This window comes from Lampetra fluviatilis, chromosome 22, assembly GCF_964198595.1.
Source record: "Lampetra fluviatilis chromosome 22, kcLamFluv1.1, whole genome shotgun sequence".
Lineage (NCBI taxonomy): Eukaryota > Metazoa > Chordata > Hyperoartia > Petromyzontiformes > Petromyzontidae > Lampetra > Lampetra fluviatilis.
The window spans coordinates 10,230,162-10,251,533 of NC_136296.1; the positions used below are offsets into that span (position 1 = coordinate 10,230,162).

The following is a 21,372-nucleotide window of genomic DNA, read 5'->3' on the forward strand; positions in this document are numbered from 1 at the left end:
ATGAGTGAAGGACACTGCTCTAAAGCGTCCTGATAAAATCTGGCTTGTTCCCGTAGTCCCGTGTTGCCAACTCGCTCCTGATGTTCTGGAGTGTCTCTCCTCGTCCTCCTCCTCTCTCGGCGGTGGTGATGATGCCCATCTCCTGTGGCCGCATGCAGTAATCAGCAGGCAGTGTCTCGGTCGAGCTGCCTTGATCCCCCTGGCATGCCGCGTCCGACCGCTCGGATCCGGCGTCACGGTTCGCGACCGGCTCGAGCGGGCGCGCCGAGGCCGCCTGCACCACCGTGGCGAAGTCGCGAGGCGTCGGCTTGAGGACCTCGCTTCGCTGCACCTGCGCGACCTCGTGGCTGGGCTCGTAGAAGGTCCGGCCGCACAGCCGAGCCACTGAGGGCCCGGTGCTTCTCGCCCGAAGCGGTGCGGCGGACAAGCCCGCGGTCAGGGCGCAGGGCGCCGGAGGCGTCGCGGGCGCCGCGGCAGCCGCGGCCGCCTTGGCTTGCGCCCGAGGCTGGAACGTGGTGGTGGTGGCGGCGGCGGCCGCCCTGGAAAATGCGTGGGGCGAGCACGAGCCGGGCGCCTCCGTCGAGTGGAGCCTCGGCAAGGGGATGGAGAGGGCCATGCCGCAGTGCTTGCCGTAGCCGCCGCTGCTCACGCTGCTCTGCCGCAAGAGGGCCACGGACGCGGAGGAGGGCCCGCGCGGCCTGAACGTTCCGCCCGCCACGACGCCCGGCGAAGACGCCGCGGCAGCCGCCGCCGACGTCGAGTGTCGCCCGCGACGCCGCCGCCGCGGCGATGGGGAGCAGCGGCAGGACGACGCGAGGAGGCACGCGGAGGCGCCGAGGAGAGCGCCGATCGCCACCGAGACTGCGAACACCAGCAGGAGCTCGGAGAACGAGTCTAGACCTTCGCGAGTGGTGAACACGAGGATGGGCAGGGGAGGGGGGCAGAGCACAGGCGGACACAGGGAGTGACGGGTCACGGATTTGGCAAATCGGCGATCGTGTCGGCTGCAGCGCGGATGATGACCGCTGTTTAATTTCTGCTCGAGCAGTCGGTAACAAATTTACTCGTAGGATCGTGGTTGATGTGGGGTTTGGAGGTAGAATGACATGGGGGTTGTTTTCGGGCACGTGGTGTAACTTATAGTCGAGTGGTTTAGTGCCGCGGCCCGACAGTCCACATTGCAAGCCGGCCTTTTAGGCAGCTCTCCAGAAAACATTGAGAGGCTAAGATCCGAATCCGCACCTCCGATGAGCACGGTTGGCTCCGTACGGTGCGAAAAAAGTTCAGCGCACATACATGTGACTGAACGCGGTTGATGTTCGTGGCGTATGATTGTTATTGTGCGTGGCAAAGCTGCAGCCCTGCAATTCCTTGCTGATGTCACTGCTGGCAGAAGGGCCTTCATTATTAGTGGAGTTCTAGAGAGCCCCGCGACAGGGTAATTTGGCCTACTCTTTCACGCTGGCCACGCGGCATGGGACAACTGTTGGAGTACCCACACTTTACCCCGCCACACGTGTGAATCTGCATATCGACTAGCTCCGATGCACCCATTTGTACCAGACAGAGACTGGGGATTGAATTAAACCAGCGACCCACCCTCTCGATTGCAAGTCCAGTACGAGAAACCCTTCCACCACGTCAGCAGCAGCAGCCTTGTTATGGGTGCCACGGTGGCGAGATGTTAACTACCTCGCCTTGTGTACGGGGAGTCGTGGGTTCGATCCCGGGCCTGTATATTCGAAGGTTTGCAGTGTCTCTCTCCCAGTGGTCGTGTCAATTTTTCTCCGGGTCGTCCCATTTTTCCCCTCCACGTTTAGAAACACGCGTTTAAGAGTATTTGGCTATTGTACATTCCCACGTGATAAGCCACTTCGTTGAGCTATCATTTGTGGCCAGGTCGCTTCTGAAAACGAGCTCTATAGCTCAAGTGGGCCTTACCTGGTAACATAAAAAATGTGTTAGTTTTATTGTTCCAAGTGTCATTAATAATCATAATCAGTGCTCAGATCATCGTCATTATCATTCTTATCGTCAGCAGTATCATCGTGATTCATTACTTACCATCAGCCTCTGTCGCCTACAATTTGGCATAATCACTACGTTCACCATCCATAACCATCCATCTTCCATAATGTCATTAGTCTGTTTGTGTGCAACAGCATCGTCAATATTGGAATTGATCGCCATAATCAATGCGCCCACTGAGGTCATCATCATCACTACCACCACCACCACCATCATCATCAAATCACCAACTGTTCAAGCTGACTATAACTTATTCATGCACATCATCACCATCAGCACCAACATCGTGGTGCTGGTACAAAATTCAACGACCAACTCGTGTGTGTGGTTGTTACTCCGTATTCAGTAGTTCGGTATATATATGCAATAGGAGAAACTGTTTGTCGTACTGAATTTGCCAAGCACATTGCTTTACCCACTTTCTACCACGAGCTTTTTGCCACGAGCTTTTGCCACATGCCATGGTGGGCAAGTTACTTGGTTCACTTAGGATGGGTATGGGGTTTTTGTTGGTAAGCGTTGAGCTTGACCCACAGTGTGATGTAGACATTTAGGCTGACGCTGCCTTACCCGTAAAAACCAACGGACTTTTGCACCCGAGTCTCATTTTAGGCCTCAAAAAAGGAATAAGCTATTGGTTTTCGGAATGTTCTGGTTATGTAAGCGTAGAGGCCGACCGAAACTTAATTTCTGGTTTCGGCCGAAAGCGAAACCAGACCGAAAGTAAAAAAAAATAACTTTCGGCCGAAACGAAAGTAAAAAATTGACTTTCGGCTGAAACCCAAACTATGCCGAAAGAGGCCATTTGCCAACTTTCGGCGCCGAAACCGAATTTCGGTCGGCCTCAATGTAAGCGTAAACACAACCAGCTGTAAAATGTCATCTTATACCCCTTCTCGAACGTATTTTGAGCTCCTTTCGCACCGCGCGCAAGCCAACCGTGCTAAACGAGCATCCACGTGTAGATTGCATGAGCTGTGAGTGTACGTACAAGAGGGTATTCTGTGTGTATGTATATACTTAGCAGATGCGTATTTGCATGCCCATGCGACTGAGCGAACGGCACGAGGTGCTGGCAGCGCTGGGTGGATCGTTGCAATCGCAGCATTTGTGGGAGATGGCGATGGCTTGGAGAGGCCTTCATCCAGCAGTGGATTGACCATGACCGATGATGATCACCATGAGATGATGAAAATGAGTTCCACTTTACAGTAAATCTACAGCAAATATTCCGTGGATATATTTACCACTGCCTTGATCATGGCTGATGGGTACATGCAAATGTGTTCGTGGGGAGCGGTGGTGTAGCGGTTAGCGCGCTGCGCTACGAACCTGGCGACCCGAGTTCGATTTCCGCTCACGGAGAATGCCAGTGACGATTATCTGAATCTGTCCTGGGACTCCCCTAGGTCGACTCAGCCTCAAATGAGTACCTGGTGCGCTGTGTAAAAACATCACCAATGGGGAGACAAAGGCGGTCGGGCGCGGTGCCTGGTCACCCAACCCCTCGTGTGCCGTATCGTCCTTCATAGGTGCTCGCTAACAGCACTTGCCCCAACAGTATTTTCAGGCTGTACGGGGATCTTTGTCTTTGTGTATGGGAGTGTACGTACCGTAACAATATGAGGTGCTCGCTAACATCACTTGCCCCAACAGTCTCTTCAGGCTGTACGGGGATCTTTGTCTTTGTGTATGGGAGTGTACGTGCCGTAACAATATGATGTGCTCGCTAACAGCACTCAATTCGAATGCGTGTGTATAGATCTACAGGAGTAGCACATATGCTTAAATGTACATGCGTGTATCTGTATGCGTGCACACGTGTGTAAATCTGCGGTAGGGCGAAAAAAAACACCAACCATTTGCGTCTTTTCCTCACTTGCGGAACGTCAAATTAGACCTGAGTGCTTCAACGGAGATGCCCCGGGCGATGTATTGGCCGGCCGTCTATCAATTTCAAAATCCTTCGGAACGAGGACACGAGAGCCGCCGTGTAAAGTTACAGCTCGCGCACTCCGCAGCGCCAACGAGCGGCTCCAGCACGGCTCCGCATGTGGAAATCCTGGCGTGGATGTTTGTCTCCGCGCAACGACGCGACCGTGCTGTGATTGGCACGTGTTCATAATGCCCTCTCGGTGCGTGTCCTAACAGCCCAAGATCAATGCTGCAGGTGTCATCCTGCGTAACTTGGATGAAGCGAAGACCCGTGGCATTGATTTCGTACGTGTGTTGAATTTCCTTTGCACCGTACGTAGCCAATCGTGCTCATCGGAGGTGCAGGGGGAAGGACAACAAACTGAACGCAAAAATAAGTTTTGAAAAATTAGTTTTCAATCTACATTTAAAGGTGCGTCGCTCCGGTGGTTTTCCTGATATCGGAAGGAAGAGCATTCCAGACGGCCTGCAGAAGCGCATCTGAAAGCGCGCGATGCGGTGACCGTTTTTGTTCGATGTCCAGCCAAGAGCCGCTGCGTTGAATGGCCGGAGTTCGCGTGATGGCTTACGCTCTTTGACGAGGGCATTCACGCAATGGACATGAAGTCGTCGTGGATGACTCGCACGAGTACTATTGAGGTGTGATCATGTGCACGCTGGGCTTGCGCTCCAGAGGTCGCCGGTTTGATCTCACGGAGTGGCAGTCGAGACAAAGGTGCGAGTTCCTTAACCCCCCCCCCCCCACAACCACAGCCGACTGGCAGTTCGCGCGTGTGGTGGGGTAAAGTGCGGGTTTCTTTCCTCCCACTTCGTCGTTCAAGACGTCTGGCCAGCCGAGTAGAATAGGCCGAACATTATTTAGAGGGGGGGGGGGGCGCTTAGATCTCCCACTCGTGGAGGCCACTTCCGACAGCAGTGGCGGAAGACAGCACTTGCAGGGCTGTGCCTTTAGCCTCGTAGATGACAAATACGTTGGGCCATTTGCGCGGCCGTAGCAAACTCCGTTGGAGGGTCACGTAATGCGAAATCGCGCTCAGGCTATCATTGCTCTTGCTGTGTGCCCATAGGTCGTGGCTGAACGTTCAGCCAACCATCGGCTTGCCTCGTCCTCTGCACAATGGACGATAAAAGCTGGAGCAGCGTATGACACGTGGTCGCAAAAACGGGTGGTGACGGGTGCTGCCCTGCAGTGTCCTGCTCATTCCACTGCTGGCGGATGAGCTTCCACTCGTGGGAGCTCCACCGTTGGCCAGGCATCTTGGAGAAGGAGGTGGAGGTAGGGAGTGCCCACACTTTTCCCCCACCACATTCAGACTTGCTAACAGGCTAACAGTGATTTTTTAATGATACTGGACATACATAATGGTGGTGCTATGCGCATATCCAGGAAAACCTTAATGTGACCCTGGGGGGGTGGGGGGTGGATAAGGGAGAGGGGGGGGGGGTTCTGCGTTGGGATGGTTGGCTGGGTATTCATGATGGGTGTTCTTGTATCCGGGAGAGGAAACCAAAATGCCCGGAGAAAACCCACCCTGAACGCAACTGGATAACTCCCAAAAGTTCGCACGGATGGCACCAAGAACACAAGTTCGGGATTGTGAAACCCGCGCCGCATTGCAGCAGCTGAAAACCGCCGGGGGAAAATATGTAATACGCAGCTCAGCTCTGTCGTATCGTTATGAAAAGAGGGAGATTGCAAAGTCCGCGAACGCGACGCTGAATTTTGAAAATGCCACAGCGCACGTTGCGAGCGCGAGAGAGGCCAAATTTAAGTTGACGAACGCTAAAATCGTCATCAGTGACTATGAGAGACCAAGACGGAGCCGTAATAAACGATTGATAGAATCACAAAACTTGCGGAGCCGTTTTTATGCAGTTCTATAAAGCCAGAAAAGTTCGCTGAAGCCTATGACTGACCACTCGCCGTGGCAGGCAACAGACCCTGGGTCCATAGCACAGTGCGCAAATGACCACACCACCCCAGGCTTATACTGAGCATGACATACATGAATATTCCATATCTCTTTTCTAGGCTAATGCTTGTCACACGTGTCACCGTGGGTTCTTGTAGTTACCATATTCAGTCTGTGAATAACATACAATAAAATAAACTCCAAAGTTTCCAGCAATTGCCACTTTCGATTGCTTCAGTATTAGGAACGATCACATTTCCGTACAGGGAACCAGTAGTGGGATTTGCCTGCTTCTTGTCGTATTATCGACTTTAACGTCAACCTCCAAGGAAGGCAAGCTACTTGGTTCACTGATGATGGGGATTTTCTCTTTACGAGTGTCCACCGCGATGCTTGAAGCAACGCAGAGCTTCCGGCTGAGCCTGCCTGTTGAGTGAAACCAATCTGCGCCAGAGTCGGAATTTTCGGGAGAAGAAAATTCGAAATAAGATTTTTTTTTTATTGCTTGGCGAAGAGGGGGGGGGGGGTTTCTCGATTAATCGTTAGTCAAAATGTCATCTTTGCTTTCCCAGTTGACATCAGTCGCTTTGTTCACGGTCGCCTAAAATTTCGCACGCGGCGTCGGCTGGCGTTGGTCGGCAAACCGTCGTCGTCGTAACGAACGTTGAGTCCAACTTACCGAAAATGTTGCTCGGATCGGGCGCGGCGGTCGAGTTGGTCGAGTCGCTGCCGTTCGAATGCATCGTTGCTGTATGAGGTGCAAGCGGACGGATCTCGAGGGCATGAGCCTGCCGGACAGTTAGACGGGTGGGTGACACATAGAGCGGAGTGTGTCCCAGCGATGTAGGGAGGTATGGGGTGGGAGTGGTGGCGAGAGAATGGGTCATCAACGGTGGGACTTTTTTACAAATGTTTTTTGAAAAAAAATTGGAAAAAAAAATCAGTGACGGAGGGGCGTTCTCCCCTCTCCGCGCGTCCTCGGGAGGAAAAGGAGCTACGCGTTTCCGACTTCCCGAAGCTCTTCTCGACCCCCCCCCCTCTCGTGCATCTCCGTGCAGGCCTCGCCGATCAGGAAGCCTCCGACGCGCTGTTCCATTGTTCCACTCGCGCCTGTTTCCTGCGCCTCGTCCCTGGAGGAAGACTGTTGGGGAGAGCGCGCGATCGAGACGCGGCATGGCCATCACCAGTGACGATTGTCTGAATCGGTCCCGGGCCTCCCCTAGGTCGACTCAGCCTCAAATGAGTGCATAGTGCGCTGTGTAAACATCGCCACTGGGGAGACAAAGGTGGTGCTGGCCAGCCGCTCCCACGTGTGCCGTGCCGGCCTTCATAGGTGCTCGCTAACAGCACTTGCTCCAACTGTATGCATGGCTCTTCGGGGACATCTTTGTCTAGATGCACGTGTGTGCATACGCGATGGGATTTCATATTGATTTGTTTTCACATTTTGTACGATCCCGAATAGAGACAGTTTCTCGGCGATTTTACGAGGGGGAGATCTGCAGTGAGGGGTTTGCACAGCAACAACAACAACAACAACAGAAACGAAGACAACAACAATAAACGGCCATCAATGATGCAGAGAACGAGCACAACAATATGGCACAACTGACAAAGGCGGCGTGATTCACGGTCATACACTGAGCGCAGTGCAAATGTAGCGTGCGAGCAACAGGCACAAGAAAAAGCGAGCGATGTGTGCAAGCAAGCTCGATACTTTAGCGACATGAACACACGCGAATCGAAAAACAGCGGTAGGGCAGTGCTCTGAGCACTGTGCTCCGACCCAGTGACCTGGCTTCAGTTTCCGGACACGTGCAAACAACCGGTGCCACTATCCTCCGATCGGCGCGGTTGGCTACATATGGCGCGAAAGAAGTTCAACGCTCGTACAATCCCGGGCCTTCCCTTGGCCGATCGCGGTGCGTGAACGCCAGCCCCTTGGGGAGACAATGTGGTCCGGGTGTGGTTCCGTCCGACCGCCGCGTTTGTCATACCCTGCCGCATTGGGCGCTCGCTCGAAGTGAGGCTAAACGGGGAATCTTTGTTCTTTTGTGTTGCGGCGATAGGGACCGGCGGGCATTGTGTTTGTGACGGCTGCGACGGTGGCGTCGCTACGTCGATTGGGGCTCTGGGTGGAGACGGGCTTCCCTTAATCCCGGCCTTCCTGCACATCAATTCTCTCCTCCGTGCAACGGCCCCGTCGCTGGCATTCTTAATCATATAACGCGAGTCCACCGAGAGGAAAAGCCACTGCGTATTGGGGCTGTCATGCTCCAAAGACAAAGATCCACCGTATAGCCTTAAGAGACTGCTGGGGCAAGTGCTGTTAGCCGGTACGATACACGAGGGGGTGGGTGGCCAGCACCACGCCCGACCGCCTTTGTCTTCCCAGTGACGATGTTTTTACACACCGCACCAGGTACTCATTTGAGGGTGAGTCCACCAAGCAGAGGCCCAGGACCGGTTCAAATAATCGTCACTGGTGTTGGCCGTGAGCGGGAGTCGCCTGGTTCGTAGCGCGGCGCGCTAACCCATCCGCCACCGCTCCCCATGATCCAAACACACATCGGCTTTACGCGGCCCCCCAGAACCAATTTCAGCCCATTTGAAAAATCGTTACGGGTTTTGCTTTGCCACGCTTCCAAGATTTCATTTTCGAGGGGGGTTTGGCTCTGGCTGAGACAAAGTCGTGGACGTGTGGCGAAGTGGCCGGCTGACTGAGACGAGGGGTAGGGGTGGGTCACAGATTGTCGAGTGGACCGGCGCTGCCGAAATTCTGGGTTTGAATCCGGGTTTCGGCCTGTGATCACGCCGGCTTCTCAAGCGTCGTGAAGAAGCGAGGGCCTACACCTTGGTCGTCACCGAACACTGCCCGTGAAGGAACACCTCCCTGCCCCCCCCCAGTGTGTTAGTTACCTTTGCCCCTTAACCCCTCCCCCCCCCTCATATGAACGTCGATGTCCCCCCCCCCCGCTCGTTGTTTCCATCCTGGTGCGGCACGAGCCCACGTTTTTTGTCTCCCTCTTCTGAGGTGCTCAGTCGCGCCCAAGTCCAGGGGCTGCTGCTGCTGCTGTGCGCGGAGTTTGTTCCCCACATCCCCCCCCCACCACCACCATCCCTTCTCCGTTTTGTGATCGGCGCTTTATACAGGGCTCGCGTCGAGTTGTAATAAAAAAAAATTCTCAAAAAAATGAAAACACATAACGTTACATTTGGTTTTCCAGTTAATCTGAATAAATTCCACCGAGGATGTGTGGTGGTGGTGGTGGTTGTTGCGTGGGGTGGGTGCGGAGAGTTACGGCCCCACCGACCCCTCACTGAGATGCTCTACGGTCGCTTACTGCACGTTCCCCAGCAGAATAGGGACCGCTGCGTGTGTGCGGGGAGGGGTAGAGTGGTGGCATTGGTGGTTCTGGCACAGCACTGGCATCCCAGCCACCTGGGATTGATTCCCAACTACTGGTTAACGGTGGCATGTGGCATCTGAATCTTCCCCGGGCAAACCCCTGACACTGGGGGCCACGTTACCCCTTCTCTGTGCTGCACTGGTCCTCAATAGGTGCTCGCTAACAACACTCGCAGCCATCGTTTGCAAGGCTTACGTGGATGATCTCTGTAGGTGCGCAAATAGTTTTCTATCTTCTGTTGATGCATGACGGTCTCCTCTTGTCACGTATCGTCTCCCGCCGCTGTAGCCATGATTGTGTCGTCAACATTTCAGCGGTGCGTGGCTGTTGAGGCGCAATGCACCCATCGTACCGCACGTGACGAGTTGCCTTTATGCTCCAGGTGCATCGGCTTCCTTTAGCGGAACGAATGCATGAAATGGTCCGTCCCCGCAACTTCGATTCGCACGGTTGGCTACATACGGTGTCAAAGAAGTTCAACATGCGTACGTGCTTGAACAGGATTGCTAGAAACGACCCAAAATAATGAATATACCCCTCAACCCATGCCAAATTTTGCCCATGATAGATCGATCAACATGTTATATAGTTACGTGGGAGCTTTAGCATTGTGTGATATTTGCCGTGCACAATTTCAATCTGGCAGACCTTGCAGCAGTATTCATAATCAAGGTTTTTGGGTCAGATCGCGTTATTTATAAATGTGTCGTAACCCTCCACCACCCGACACGGCCAAACAGTATAAAATGTGTCACGTTTTCAAAGGAAAAAATAATTCACTTCTTTAGCCCACCGGTGTGCTGAAGAGAGAATCAACAGCATTTTGAAATTTGAGTACGGGCAAGAATGGTGAAGCTGATTGTAATTATCAGCGAAACGTCGTACTCAAATTTCAAAATGCTGTTGATTCTCTCTTCAGCACACCGGTGGGCTAAAGAAGTGAATTAATTTGTCCTTTGAAAACGTGACACATTGTTTACTGTTTGGCCATGTCGGGTGGTGGAGGGTTACGACACATTTATAAATGAATCATATTGGTCGCGAAAGCCTACGTGTTAAACTTGCAGCAGTATATACTATGATATATTTACATATAAAATCCCAGTTTGACGCGTGTTGCGGACAGTTAATAAAACTCGGATGTATAGGTTCCACGCCACTAGCAGTCCACAGCAATACGGCAATAAATATAAACATGCACTTAAGCAATCTTATCCCTCGCTGTCCCGTGCTCGCTGATACTCGGTGACTCAACGCGTGTTGGAGTCAGTTTTTGCCTTGCTAGTTTGGCGAGTGAGGGTGGTGTCGTCAAGGGAATATGTATGTGAAGACAGAGAGAGCATTGTTTGTTGACAGATTGTTATATTCGCCTCTAATTGTGGCTCGTGCCAGATACATTTGTCACGTGGTGTGGGCCCGAAATTGAATTCATAATGGCTTTCGTATTTTTCTCCTCTACTTTTGAGTGTTTAATCTATCAAGGGTTATTTTTTTTCCCATTCCCTCCAGTACAGTACGGGGTTCTGACCGTAACTCTGGAATTCGCGGACGATCACGCCTGGGTGCGAAATCTCCAGCCGAGCCAATCACGCTGGGCGTCTGGTCTCCTGGGACCGCTATTTCTCAGGGTGACGAGGTGGGCCCCTTTTCCCTGCCACCCACGGATCCCCCCCCCACTCCGCCCCCCAAGCCACCGTCACCTCTCCTCTCGCTCTCTCGCTGGCCGTGCTCGCTCGCTCGCTCTCTCTCGCCGTTGTCGCGTCCGCCTGCTCCGCCGCTTACCGGGGCTTCGCGAGTTCGCGACGCGGTCCGAGTGTCGCTCACACAGGCACCCGGCCTCGGGCTTCGCGCGCTGACAACGCCCGACCGAGACCCCACGACCCCCGGATCGCAGGTGAGCGTCACCTGTCCCGCAGTCGCCGACTTTCGTGCCGACCGCTCTGCCGGGTCACGTGCTCGCGTTCGTGTGTCGCTCGTGTACGCGCGGTTCTGGCGGACCCACGCTGTTCAACCCCTGGCGAATGCGCGGCGCCGGTGGGCGATTGGTGTCCGAGCATGGGACGGATGTTGCGCTACGGTGCTTGTGAGCCAGGCTCCATGCCCGACCGTGTACAATGAATGTATGCATGTATGTTGAACTTATTTCGCACTTTAAGCAGCCAACTGTGTTGATTGGAGGTGTGCGGGCAGGACAACAAACTAAACACAATCATCAGTTGTAACGAAATTAGTTTTTCAATCTAGGTGATGATTTTAAAGTGCATAGCTCCAGTGGCTTCCTAATATCGGAAGGAAGAGCAATGACCGTCTTTGATGGCTAGGATGGACTGCTGGTGGTCGTTGGTACGTAAGTTGGTTTGGACCTGTCGCACGTTAATGCTGCTCTGCTAGCGATCTTGGTGACCCTGGTTCAAGTCCTGGCAGTGCACAATGCTGGTGGAAGTTGGTATCTGAGGCTGGTATAGAACTTCTTCAAGGTTCACTCGGTTTAACATGAGTACCTGCTTTAGTAGTGGTGTGGTTGACATCAACATCGAGTAACAAGTGTCTGTGTGTGTGCGCTTCGATCCTGTTAATCCGGGTTCAATTTCTGGTGCCCCAGTGGTGAAATATTACCTGCCTTGCCTCGTATACAAGAGTTCGTGGGTTTGGTCCCAACCCTGACGCATGTATATTTGGAGTTTGCATTGTTTGCGTGTTCTTCCCATGGTCCGTTTATCCCTCCACATTTAGAATCAAATTGCGCTTTGAGTGTCGGCTGCTAAAAATTCCCACTTGATGATAAGCTACTTTTGTTGAGCTATCATTTGTGATTTCCAGGTCTCTTCTGAAAAAGAGCTACATAGCTCAGTGAGGCCTCACCTGGTGAAATAAAATAAAATAAATTATAAAATTTAATTTAGAAAGTGGTTAATGCTAATCAAATCCGGTCAGGACCTCTCATAGGTCAACTTGACCAAGAATTTGTACCTGCTAGAGTGGAGCGATTGACATCGCCAATGGGAGACAAGTTAAGCTGAGCGCGGTATGGGGTGTAATAACACTGCGTTTTTAATAGGTGCTTACTAACAGAACGTATCACAGCAGTCTATGGCGCTATAGAAGCAGATTCCTTTGTGAGTGTTAAAGAAAGTTAAGCTGCATTCAAGTTATCTTGAGTTTGGCCAGAATAAACTTTGTAAATGTAACAATTAGGTGATACGGTTGTCACGAACACAGGGCTAATTTCACCAGCAAGGAGAACCTTACAGCATGTCTTTAAAAGATCAATCGATGTAGATAGATGAGTCAAAAATACAATCCTTAGATTTGTGTGGCCATGTCAAAAAAAGCTACAGCGGTTGCCTCTGCAGCGAGTCTCGGAACACATAGCCAGCTTCTCATGTTACTCAAAAGCCAGTTTGACCTAATTAGGCAACTTTTTTTTAGTTAAACGACACAACAACAAAAATGTTCCCAGCCGCATACAAGTTGATCAACGATTCATTACTCAAAAGCCAGTTTGACCTAATTAGCCAACTTTTTTTTAGTTAAACGACACAACAGCAAAAATGTTCCCAGCCGCATACAAGTTGATCAACGATTCATTACCCAAAACAACTTGGAACAAATTATGCGTTGAACGCCGTTGGCTTTTCGTTGTTGCCCGCTGCTGCGACGTTTTCACGCCCGTACTTTGCGAACGTCCCATTATTTGCGGACAATATCCCTTTCTTTGCACGTATAAAACTGAATGCGCCGTTTCGTGTGTTTGCTTATTTCCGCCGTGCGCGATTTACGGAATAGAGAGAGCGGAGCATTTCTCGGGCGACAGCGGGGTGGGGGGGGAGGGTGGGAATATTTTGGTTGCTCGATGGCAAATGTCTCAACAATTCGCGAAAAATGAGACCAGCGCGTGACCTTGCAAGTGACGGGCGCCCCTGGAAAAAGCTTGAAAAGGCCCCATGGATGTAAATTTCCAATGATGATAATAATACTACTTTAATTTTATAAAGCGTGACTATTATTTTATTTCACCAGTTAAGGCCCACTGAGCTGCATATCTCTTTTTCAAAAGCGACCTGGCCACGAGTGATAGCTCAAAGAAGTGGCTTAAAGCATGAAAATGTATAGCAGCCAGATACTCTAAATGCAAGTTGATTCTGAATGTGGAGGCTAAAACGAGAGAAAAATCCACACTACCACGAGGAGACACATGCAAACTCCAAATATTCAGGCGTCAGGATCGGAATTAAACCCACGACCTCCTGTATACCATGCGATGTAGTTAACATCTCAGCACCGTTGCACCACGACGCTTTTCATTATTTATATATAATGACCAAATCCCAAATACGTGGTTGGCTACGTACGGTGCGAAAGAAGCCAAACACACACACCAAGCAAATGAAAGCGTAACCACTACCAAGCAAAAAAAATAAACAACTTGAGAAATGGCACCAAAACAAAAAGCGTGCTAACAATCGTTCCATTTATTTAAACCAGCCAAGCCTCACCTGGCTTCAAGACTTTATTTTCCAGGAGAGTGCCACGACACCGCAATGTTTGGCCAATTCCTTTAATTCGCGTTTGGCTTGGTGTGTGGGTTGGACTTCTGAGCACACGAGGCGGGGCTGTTAACATTCCATGCAGTCGGATTCACGAATTCGTTTAGTTTGATGCCAACTGCTGGCCACCTCGCAGACCCCAGCTTGCAACGCCTGGCATTGCCGGGCATTACTCCGTCGCAAGCACCAACCATGCTCGCGGGCTTTGCCGCTTAGCTTCCAAGATCGAGTGAGATTGGGTGCATTCAGGGTGATTTGGTCATAGGCCAAGCTGCACAATCTGTGGATATGAAAAGGTCACAAAGCATCCGCAGAGCCATTGCAAGGCGGAGGTAGGCAACATCATGCAAAAACCCCAGTTCGCTTCACGTATTACATCAAGAAAGCAATACTTTTATTGGAGCCGTTTCACACAGTCTTGTTCGTGTTGGAATTTACCAGCATCTTGAATGTGTGTGATGTGTTAGAATGTTCTTTTTATTTGGGTGCAATTGTGAACAACAGCCATATCGGACATTAGTAATCGGCATGATCATTGGTTCACTGCAGCTCAAAGTCTAAAGAAGGGTTCAAGAGTTGTTGGCCTTTGACCCCAGACACACGTGAGCAGTGTGCTGGAGGTGTCACGCTATACATGACCTGATCTGAAAGCATCCAAACACTCGTAACAGATCGTTCTCAGGCAAGAGCCACTCGGTCCAGGGTTTGGGTGACCAGCGTTTTTGTTATACCCCCACCCCACAACCGTGGCAGTAAGCGCCGTGGTTGGACGGTGCTTACCGCCACTGCACCGTAAACCCAGCAAACTTGAGTTCAATTCCAGGCCACGGCTAAACATTAGTGGCGAGCGGTGTCTACACCTGTCCCGAGCCTCCCCTCGATTGCCTTCAGTTTTACCCTGGTGTGGTGCGTAAAAACATCAGTTCTGGGGAGACAAAGGCGGCCTAGGCGTGGTGCTGGCCACACCACCCCCCTCGCGCACCGCATCGGTCTAAATAGGCGATCGTGGTTTCTACAAGGCTACACTAGTGACCGTGCCTTGGCTCGCGTACACCTGCTCAAGCGTAGGCTGGGTGCGCAAGATAGCCGTGGGGCAAATTGGCGAAGCGGGACCATCGTCCGTGCGACAAAGTCAACGACCTTGCACTGAATGGACGGGTTGATGAGCAGTTGCGGTCTCTCTGTCGCCGTTTGGGCACTTGCCCATGTCAGAGGCACCGAATGTCCGCAGATGGAGCAGTTGGACTTCATTTTTGCTCTCAGATTGAAGGAAGAAAATGGGGTAAAAGAAAACTAGATCCTAACCCTGAAAGAATAGTTGGGGGTGGGGGGGAATTAATTAAGTGCGAAAATGTGAGAAGGCGCGAATGTGGAGTGAATCATAAGTGTGAAGCAACGATATAAATATATTCTCACAAAGTTAGATGAATACGTGAATTGAGTCTGAAGCAAGGATATTCTATACTTTATCCATTACCGCTGTTATTTCTGCCGGCGTGTGTCAAGCGCGTAACCTGGTGGTGAGGTGAACGGCGGGGGAAAAAAAAGTCATTACATTTTTTACGGGCTTATTATATTTTTCTGTATCGCCACGCAATCAATTAAAAATCGAAACGACGCATTAAGATCATTCATCGCAATGCCCGTGTCACGCAAAGACACGTATTAGCGACGTCACTCCTTGCACACATTTGATCGTAATTATTTTGTATTTTTATTATTTTAAAAAAATTCAATCGAGGCTTTCAAATTGAATGGACGTTTAACGCTGATTACGCGCCGAATGAAAAAAACGGTACGAGGAAGACTTTCCGTGTCGCGCTCCGATTTCCGAATTAACCTTTGTGAATTGTCACCCCCGTGGCAGAGAGCTCTGGCACTTGCGCCGCCGGTTGTCTGGCGTGCCTCTCTTCTCACCTCCGCTCGTGCCCGTTGAAACTTTGCGACGAACATTTGATCTGTCCGCCCGCCAATTAGCGGCTTAGCCATGTGATGCACGGGTGGCGGATCTCATGAAGTAATCGTTTGCGGTTGTGAAATTGGGGATTTAAAAAAAATTTATCTTAATTTTTTTTCAACAAACATGGCTCTCTTTTTATCTACGATTGTGCATACATGGAAAAGTATAAAATTATTAAGTCGATTCCCGATCAAAGTTTGAGGTTGGGGGGAGGGGTGGCTTTCTAACAATTTCAAGTCTTTTTAAACAAGGCCCTACATCAATAATAATAAGAAAAAGCATTCCATTTCAACTCGCACTATTTATTTATTTAGTTAAGAGGCCCACGGTGGTTAGATGTTATCTTCCTCGCCTGGTATGCAGGAGGTCGGGGGTTCGATCCCGACCCTGACGCATGTGTCTTTGGAGTTTGCGTGTCTCTCTCACCGTGGTCGCGTGCATTTTCTCCAGGTCCTCCGGTTTTTCCCCTAAACATTTAGAAACATCCGTTTCGATTATTTAGATTATTTTGCTTCCTACAAATGATAAGCCACTTTGATGAGGTTTCATTTGTGGCCAGGTCGCTTTTGAAAAAGAAGCGCATAGTTCAGTGGGCCCTACGTGGTAAAATAAAAAATATATATATATATAGTTTAGTGTTATTTTGATGTTTTCTAACTGATTTGTTTACCTTCCCAATGCTTTGCACCCCTACTGGACATCAATAAAGATTATTTTAGTTAAGATCGCGTAAATATAAATGCATCGTTAACCTACCACCACCTGTCACACCCAATTAGTTAGGCTTGCCACGTAAAACAAAACCTGACAATTAGTTACTGCTTCAGCCCACGGGTGTGTTGGAGAGTAAATCCACAACGTTTACAATTTGAGTAGTACGACGTTTCGCTGCTAATTACATGCGGTGTCATCGGGCGCTTTTTGCCAGAATTGTGTTGATTTGTTTACGTGACAAACCTTACCAACAGGCCGTGTCGGGTGGTGGCGGGTCAAACGACACATTCATAATTACGCGTTTCTAACCCAACAACAACCTCCGCTGTGAATAATATTGGCCGCGAAAGCCTATTTACGTGTTAGACTCACCTTCTTAGCTCATTGGATTCCTCCAGTATAAATACACATAGTGATTCTGATCGAATGTATTTTTCCGGTGAATATCAATAAAATACCAAGGTTTGTGGGCCTCAAGGTGGGAGTCAAATGGAGGGGAGGAGGGGGCAGAGGGGGGTGGTGGAAATCTCTCCTACTGCTTCACACACCCCCCCCGCCCCCATATCTGCCACTGTTACCATTGCGACCCAAGTGATGTTTCAACGTCGCCAACGGGAGGGCGAAGGTAATTACAGGCGCAGTGAAGGTGGCTCATCTAACTAAAAAAAAATCCATTTGGCGTTGACGATCAATTTGGCGTTGACGATCTCCGGGTCAGAAAAGCTGGCCTGCTCCCCCCTCCCCGCCCCAGTGGCCTCCGCTAGCGCGGGGAACCCTCACGCTGCTGTCGGTGGTCTGTGCACGCAGTGGCGCTCGCGACCCATCGGCTGGAGATGAAGTTCGGCACGGGGAGTGCGGTGGCGCTGGCGGCGCTGGTGATGGCGAGCCTCCTGCCGGGCCCGGCGTTGGCGCAGGGCGACCCCTCCACGTCAGGTGAGTGCTGCGTCTGTGCCGCTTCTTAGCCCATCCGATGAGCCGTCCAGGCTCAACCCCTGCCTAGCTCCTGAGACCTGGCGAGGCTGTCGTGGATTTTCCGGTTGACGTTTGTTCCGTTTTTGTTCATCGTGGTTGCTGAGCTTTAGCCTAAGACGCAAAGTGGTCAGCAACAAACAGCAGGCCAGTTAAATTTGTTTTTTTTTATCAGGAATGTACAGCGCTAATAATTGTATTATTACCAGGCATCGCAGTGTTTGCAAGTGAATTTTTCAAACTCTTATTATCCACTCTTGTTTCTTTCACCTATCTCTGTGTGTGCCATGAAAAGGGGCCATTGGCCAAAACGTCGCCAATTATATACTGTGTTGAACCACCAACTGCCACTTGTTGTTTTGTTTCCGAGAATTTGGTTGGACGTGCGGGCAGCACCCCGTGTGCCAAGGGCGCCTGGGGCTGCCACCTCGCACACTCGCCCGCCCACCCCCAGTCCTTGCTCCGCCACTGTTTGCCTACAGCGGTTGTTCTGCACTGCAAGGCCCGCGGGCTATTGGCGGCCTCGGGTGGCCTTTAGCGCGGCCCCTGACATACGCCCCCCCCCCCCCCCCCCGACAATGCACAAATGGTTGAAACGCCCCCCATCGTTATCATCATCGTCGTGCTGCTGCTGTCAAACCCCGACAGTGCTTTCAAACGTGTGGCGGCCCTCACGCTGATGATGTCTTCTCGGCGAAGGTGCCCCCCCCCCCAATCTGAAAATTAGTGATGGACACCGGCTTACCGTGAACGCATTGGGTGGCAGGGTTGCGCAGCGGTAAAACGTGTACCTCACAGCAACGAGAGCCTGGGTTCAATTTAGCAGCTGTGGTGGCTTTCTGCGTGGAGTTTGTATCCCCCCCCCCCCCCCGCTTTTGTACGGGTGTCCTCCGGGTTCTCTGGTTTCCTCGTAGATTTATCGATATTAAAAAAAACATACGACTGAGCTGATATTGGCCAAACATCGTGATGCTGAAAAAATTCATCGGCTGTACCCTGTCCTTCAAGCATCATCTTCATTCTGGCAAAAAGGGTTCCATATATTAAACAACCTGCCAATTACTCAATTGCTGCTAATTACTCAATTGCTGCTAATTACTCGATTGAGATTACACACAACTTCATCTCTCCCCCTAATGCGTACAACTTTCTGGTAGACAAAACAAGCATCATAATAATAATAACCCTAACCGATGATTGCCCTACAACTGCCATCCTATGAAACTTGAAACGTTAGACCAGCGTTGGCCAAAACGTTTGGTCCAACGTTCCGAACCACATACCAACATTGTCGTCATCCCATGCGCGCCGGGGGGTAGCGCGCCATCACCGCTTTCACGCCCACGGCGCGCCCGCCCCCCCGACCGGGTTGGTACTGAGCTCCTCCAGGATGTGGCAAATATCTGCAAACAGACGAGTACTGGAACATCGGGCAGGAGGGCGAGCCGGAGCCGCGATCGTCACAGGGACGTGACCCCTGGGCGACCTCGGGGGAGAGCGGCCCAACCCCCGAGCCTCCGCCGGAGAGCGTCCTGCCCACCATCCCGCCCGTCGCCACGCTCTCGCCACCGCCGCTGCACTTGTGGTTCGAGAGTGGCGAGGACGACAGTGCCGCGTACCTGGAGGACGCCGAGGCCATGCTCGGGGGTGAGCGGCAAGTGGGCGAGTGAGCGAGCGAGCGAGCGGGCAAGCAGGCGAGCGAGCGCGCGACTGAGTGGCGAGGGTTGGTGATTAAGAAGGAGTTTCACATTTGTTTTGTTGAATCGGTTGAGAGAACTGCACTACGTACCCGACGGACCTGAGTTTGATTCCCGCTTACGACCAATAACGGCGGTGATTATCCGGTCCTGGACCTCCCCTAGGTCGACTCAGCCTCAAATTAGTACCACCACCACGACTGTAGACACCACCATGGCCACTGTGAATCCGAGGTGGTGGCAATTCTCCCAGCCCTTCCCTCCAGCTCTGCGCCCCTCCCCCACCCCTTGAGATCCAGACAATTGGTTTTGTATGAATAATTACTGGAGAAAATACATTGAATGATTCATTTTGCAACATTAATCCACTACCCTGTTTAAAACAGGGTCGCCGCTGTGGCAAGATGTTATCTATCTCGCCTGGTATACAGGAGATCGTAGGTTCGATCCCGACCCTGACGCCTCCTGTATATTTGAAGTTGGCGTGTGCTCTCTCCACGTGGTCGCGTGGATTTTTCTCCGCATCCTCCTGGTTTTCCCTCCAACATTTATAAAACATGCGCTCAAAATTATTCAGCTGCTATGAACGCCACTTCGTTGAGCTATCATTTGTGGCCATGTCGCTGCTGAAAAAGAGCTACACAGTTCAGTGGGCCTCCCCTGGTTCAGTAAGAAAACTTGTTTACATCTTCTTGGTTCTTTCGGTAAAGTCACGTAGAAGGGAAATAATAAAATAAAAAAAATAAACATAATAAAATAATTCTCACGACGTTTCGGCCACAACGCAAGCGGCCGTCTTCAGGTGAAGAACAGGTCTGTCAGAAAGACAGCGTTTGTCTTTCCGACAGACCTGTTTAATTTTTATTATTTTACTATTTCCCTTCTACGTGACTTTACCGAAATGACCAAGAAGATGAATCCCTACAGTCACGAAAGCTTTAAATCGAAGCTTGTTTACAGTTTATTGTAAAAATTTGCGAGCTTCTTCGCCGGGACAATTTTTTTTAGCTCGCACCGCTGCCACCGCTGCCAGCGTTGACAGGTCGTGTTCACCGTGTCGTGGCATCGTGACGCTGACGGGTTCCCGGTGCGCGGTCGGCGGTGGCGCGTCGTCTTCATCGTCGCGGTCTTCGTCGTTCCACAGCCTCGCACGATCTGTGCCGCGCGACCCCGATGGACCTGGTGTTCGTGCTGGACGGCTCGCGCAGCGTTCTCGCGCACAACTTCGTCAAGGTGAAGCACTTCGTCAACGCCCTCGTCGACTCGTTCAGCGTGGGGCCCAGCGCGACCCGCGTCGCCGTCGTGCAATACAGCAGCCGCGTGCGCACCGAGTTCACGCTGGGCGAGTACGACTCCAAGGAGGCTGTCAAGGTGCGCACGCACTCGCTCGCTCGCTCGCTCACTCACTCACGCACTCACTCGCTCGCTCACTCACTCACTCGCTCGCTTACTTGCCCCCCGCACTGCTGGGGCCCGCTGCGTCGCTCGGGCGGGGACGTTGGGGGGGGGGGTGGTGAAGAGATGCCAATTCTGGAGGATGATTTTTTTAGTTTGTTCTTATCTCCTGGGTTAATAAACGGGGTGGGTGGGGGAGGGCTTTTTTCGTAACGGGAAACTATTGTCGCAAGAACAATAAGGGGGGCGGCCACGCATCACTGGGAGGAGCGGTGGCCGGCGGTCGACACTCGTGACCGGGGGGGGGGCAGCCAAAGAGGGGGGGAGCGCTCCTGAAATCACGACCGCCGCGATGGGAGACGGAGCGATGAATCCCCCCGCGTGCGCTGGTCCTCGGAGGATCGTTTCATCGCAGGATCGCCGCGAGAGGTGGCGGCAGTTTTGGTTTGGGGTGAGGGGAGGGGGGGTTAGGGGAGGGGGGGTTAGGGGAGGGGGGGTTATGGAGGCCTTCGTCCAGCAGTGGGTGGGTGGACCCTGTCCGACGGTGTCGATGACGACGGTGAACGTCGTTGACCGTTACCCGATGAGAGCCTGCGTGTCAAATTGAATGAATTGTTGTCGCCGCCGCACAGGCGGCCGTGATGCGCATGAGCTACATGGAGGAGGGCACCGTGACGGGCAAGGCGCTGAGCCACATGACCGAGAAGAGCTTCAGCCCCGAGGAGGGGGCGCGACCCAAGGGCCTCGGCGTGCGCCGCGTGGCCATCGTCATGACGGACGGCCGCTCCGCCGATGACGTCAAGG

General features: G+C 51.9%; 2 protein-coding genes across 2 annotated transcripts in view; one reads left to right on the forward strand and one right to left on the reverse strand.

The window, feature by feature from the left end:
- On the reverse strand, positions 1-6,735 carry LOC144938625 (uncharacterized). Its single transcript, XM_078866611.1, has 2 exons — positions 6,556-6,735; positions 1-900 (listed from the first exon to the last, which is right to left on the reverse strand). The coding sequence occupies exons 1-2, from the start codon at positions 6,617-6,619 to the stop codon at positions 20-22; spliced, it is 945 nt and encodes a 314-aa protein (XP_078722737.1). The 5' UTR covers positions 6,620-6,735; the 3' UTR covers positions 1-19.
- LOC144938430 (collagen alpha-1(XXII) chain-like) overlaps positions 6,659-21,372 on the forward strand; it is a 22,161-nt gene continuing 7,447 nt past the window's right edge. The window contains exons 1-7 of the mRNA XM_078866210.1: positions 6,659-6,674; positions 6,935-6,988; positions 10,977-11,180; positions 17,315-17,440; positions 18,890-19,123; positions 20,318-20,544; positions 21,201-21,371. Of these exons, the coding sequence (XP_078722336.1) occupies positions 6,659-6,674; positions 6,935-6,988; positions 10,977-11,180; positions 17,315-17,440; positions 18,890-19,123; positions 20,318-20,544; positions 21,201-21,371 (1,032 nt within the window). The remainder of the gene's footprint in view (positions 6,675-6,934; positions 6,989-10,976; positions 11,181-17,314; positions 17,441-18,889; positions 19,124-20,317; positions 20,545-21,200; position 21,372) is intronic.

Coding starts and splice junctions, on each gene's coding strand:
- LOC144938625 (XM_078866611.1), bottom strand. CDS start 6,619: ATGCATTCGAACGGCAGCGACTCGACCAACTCGACCGCCGCGCCCGAT. Junction 901..6,555: donor CGATCCGAGCAACATTTTCG/GTAAGTTGGACT, acceptor CCACTCGCGAAG/GTCTAGACTCGTTCTCCGAG.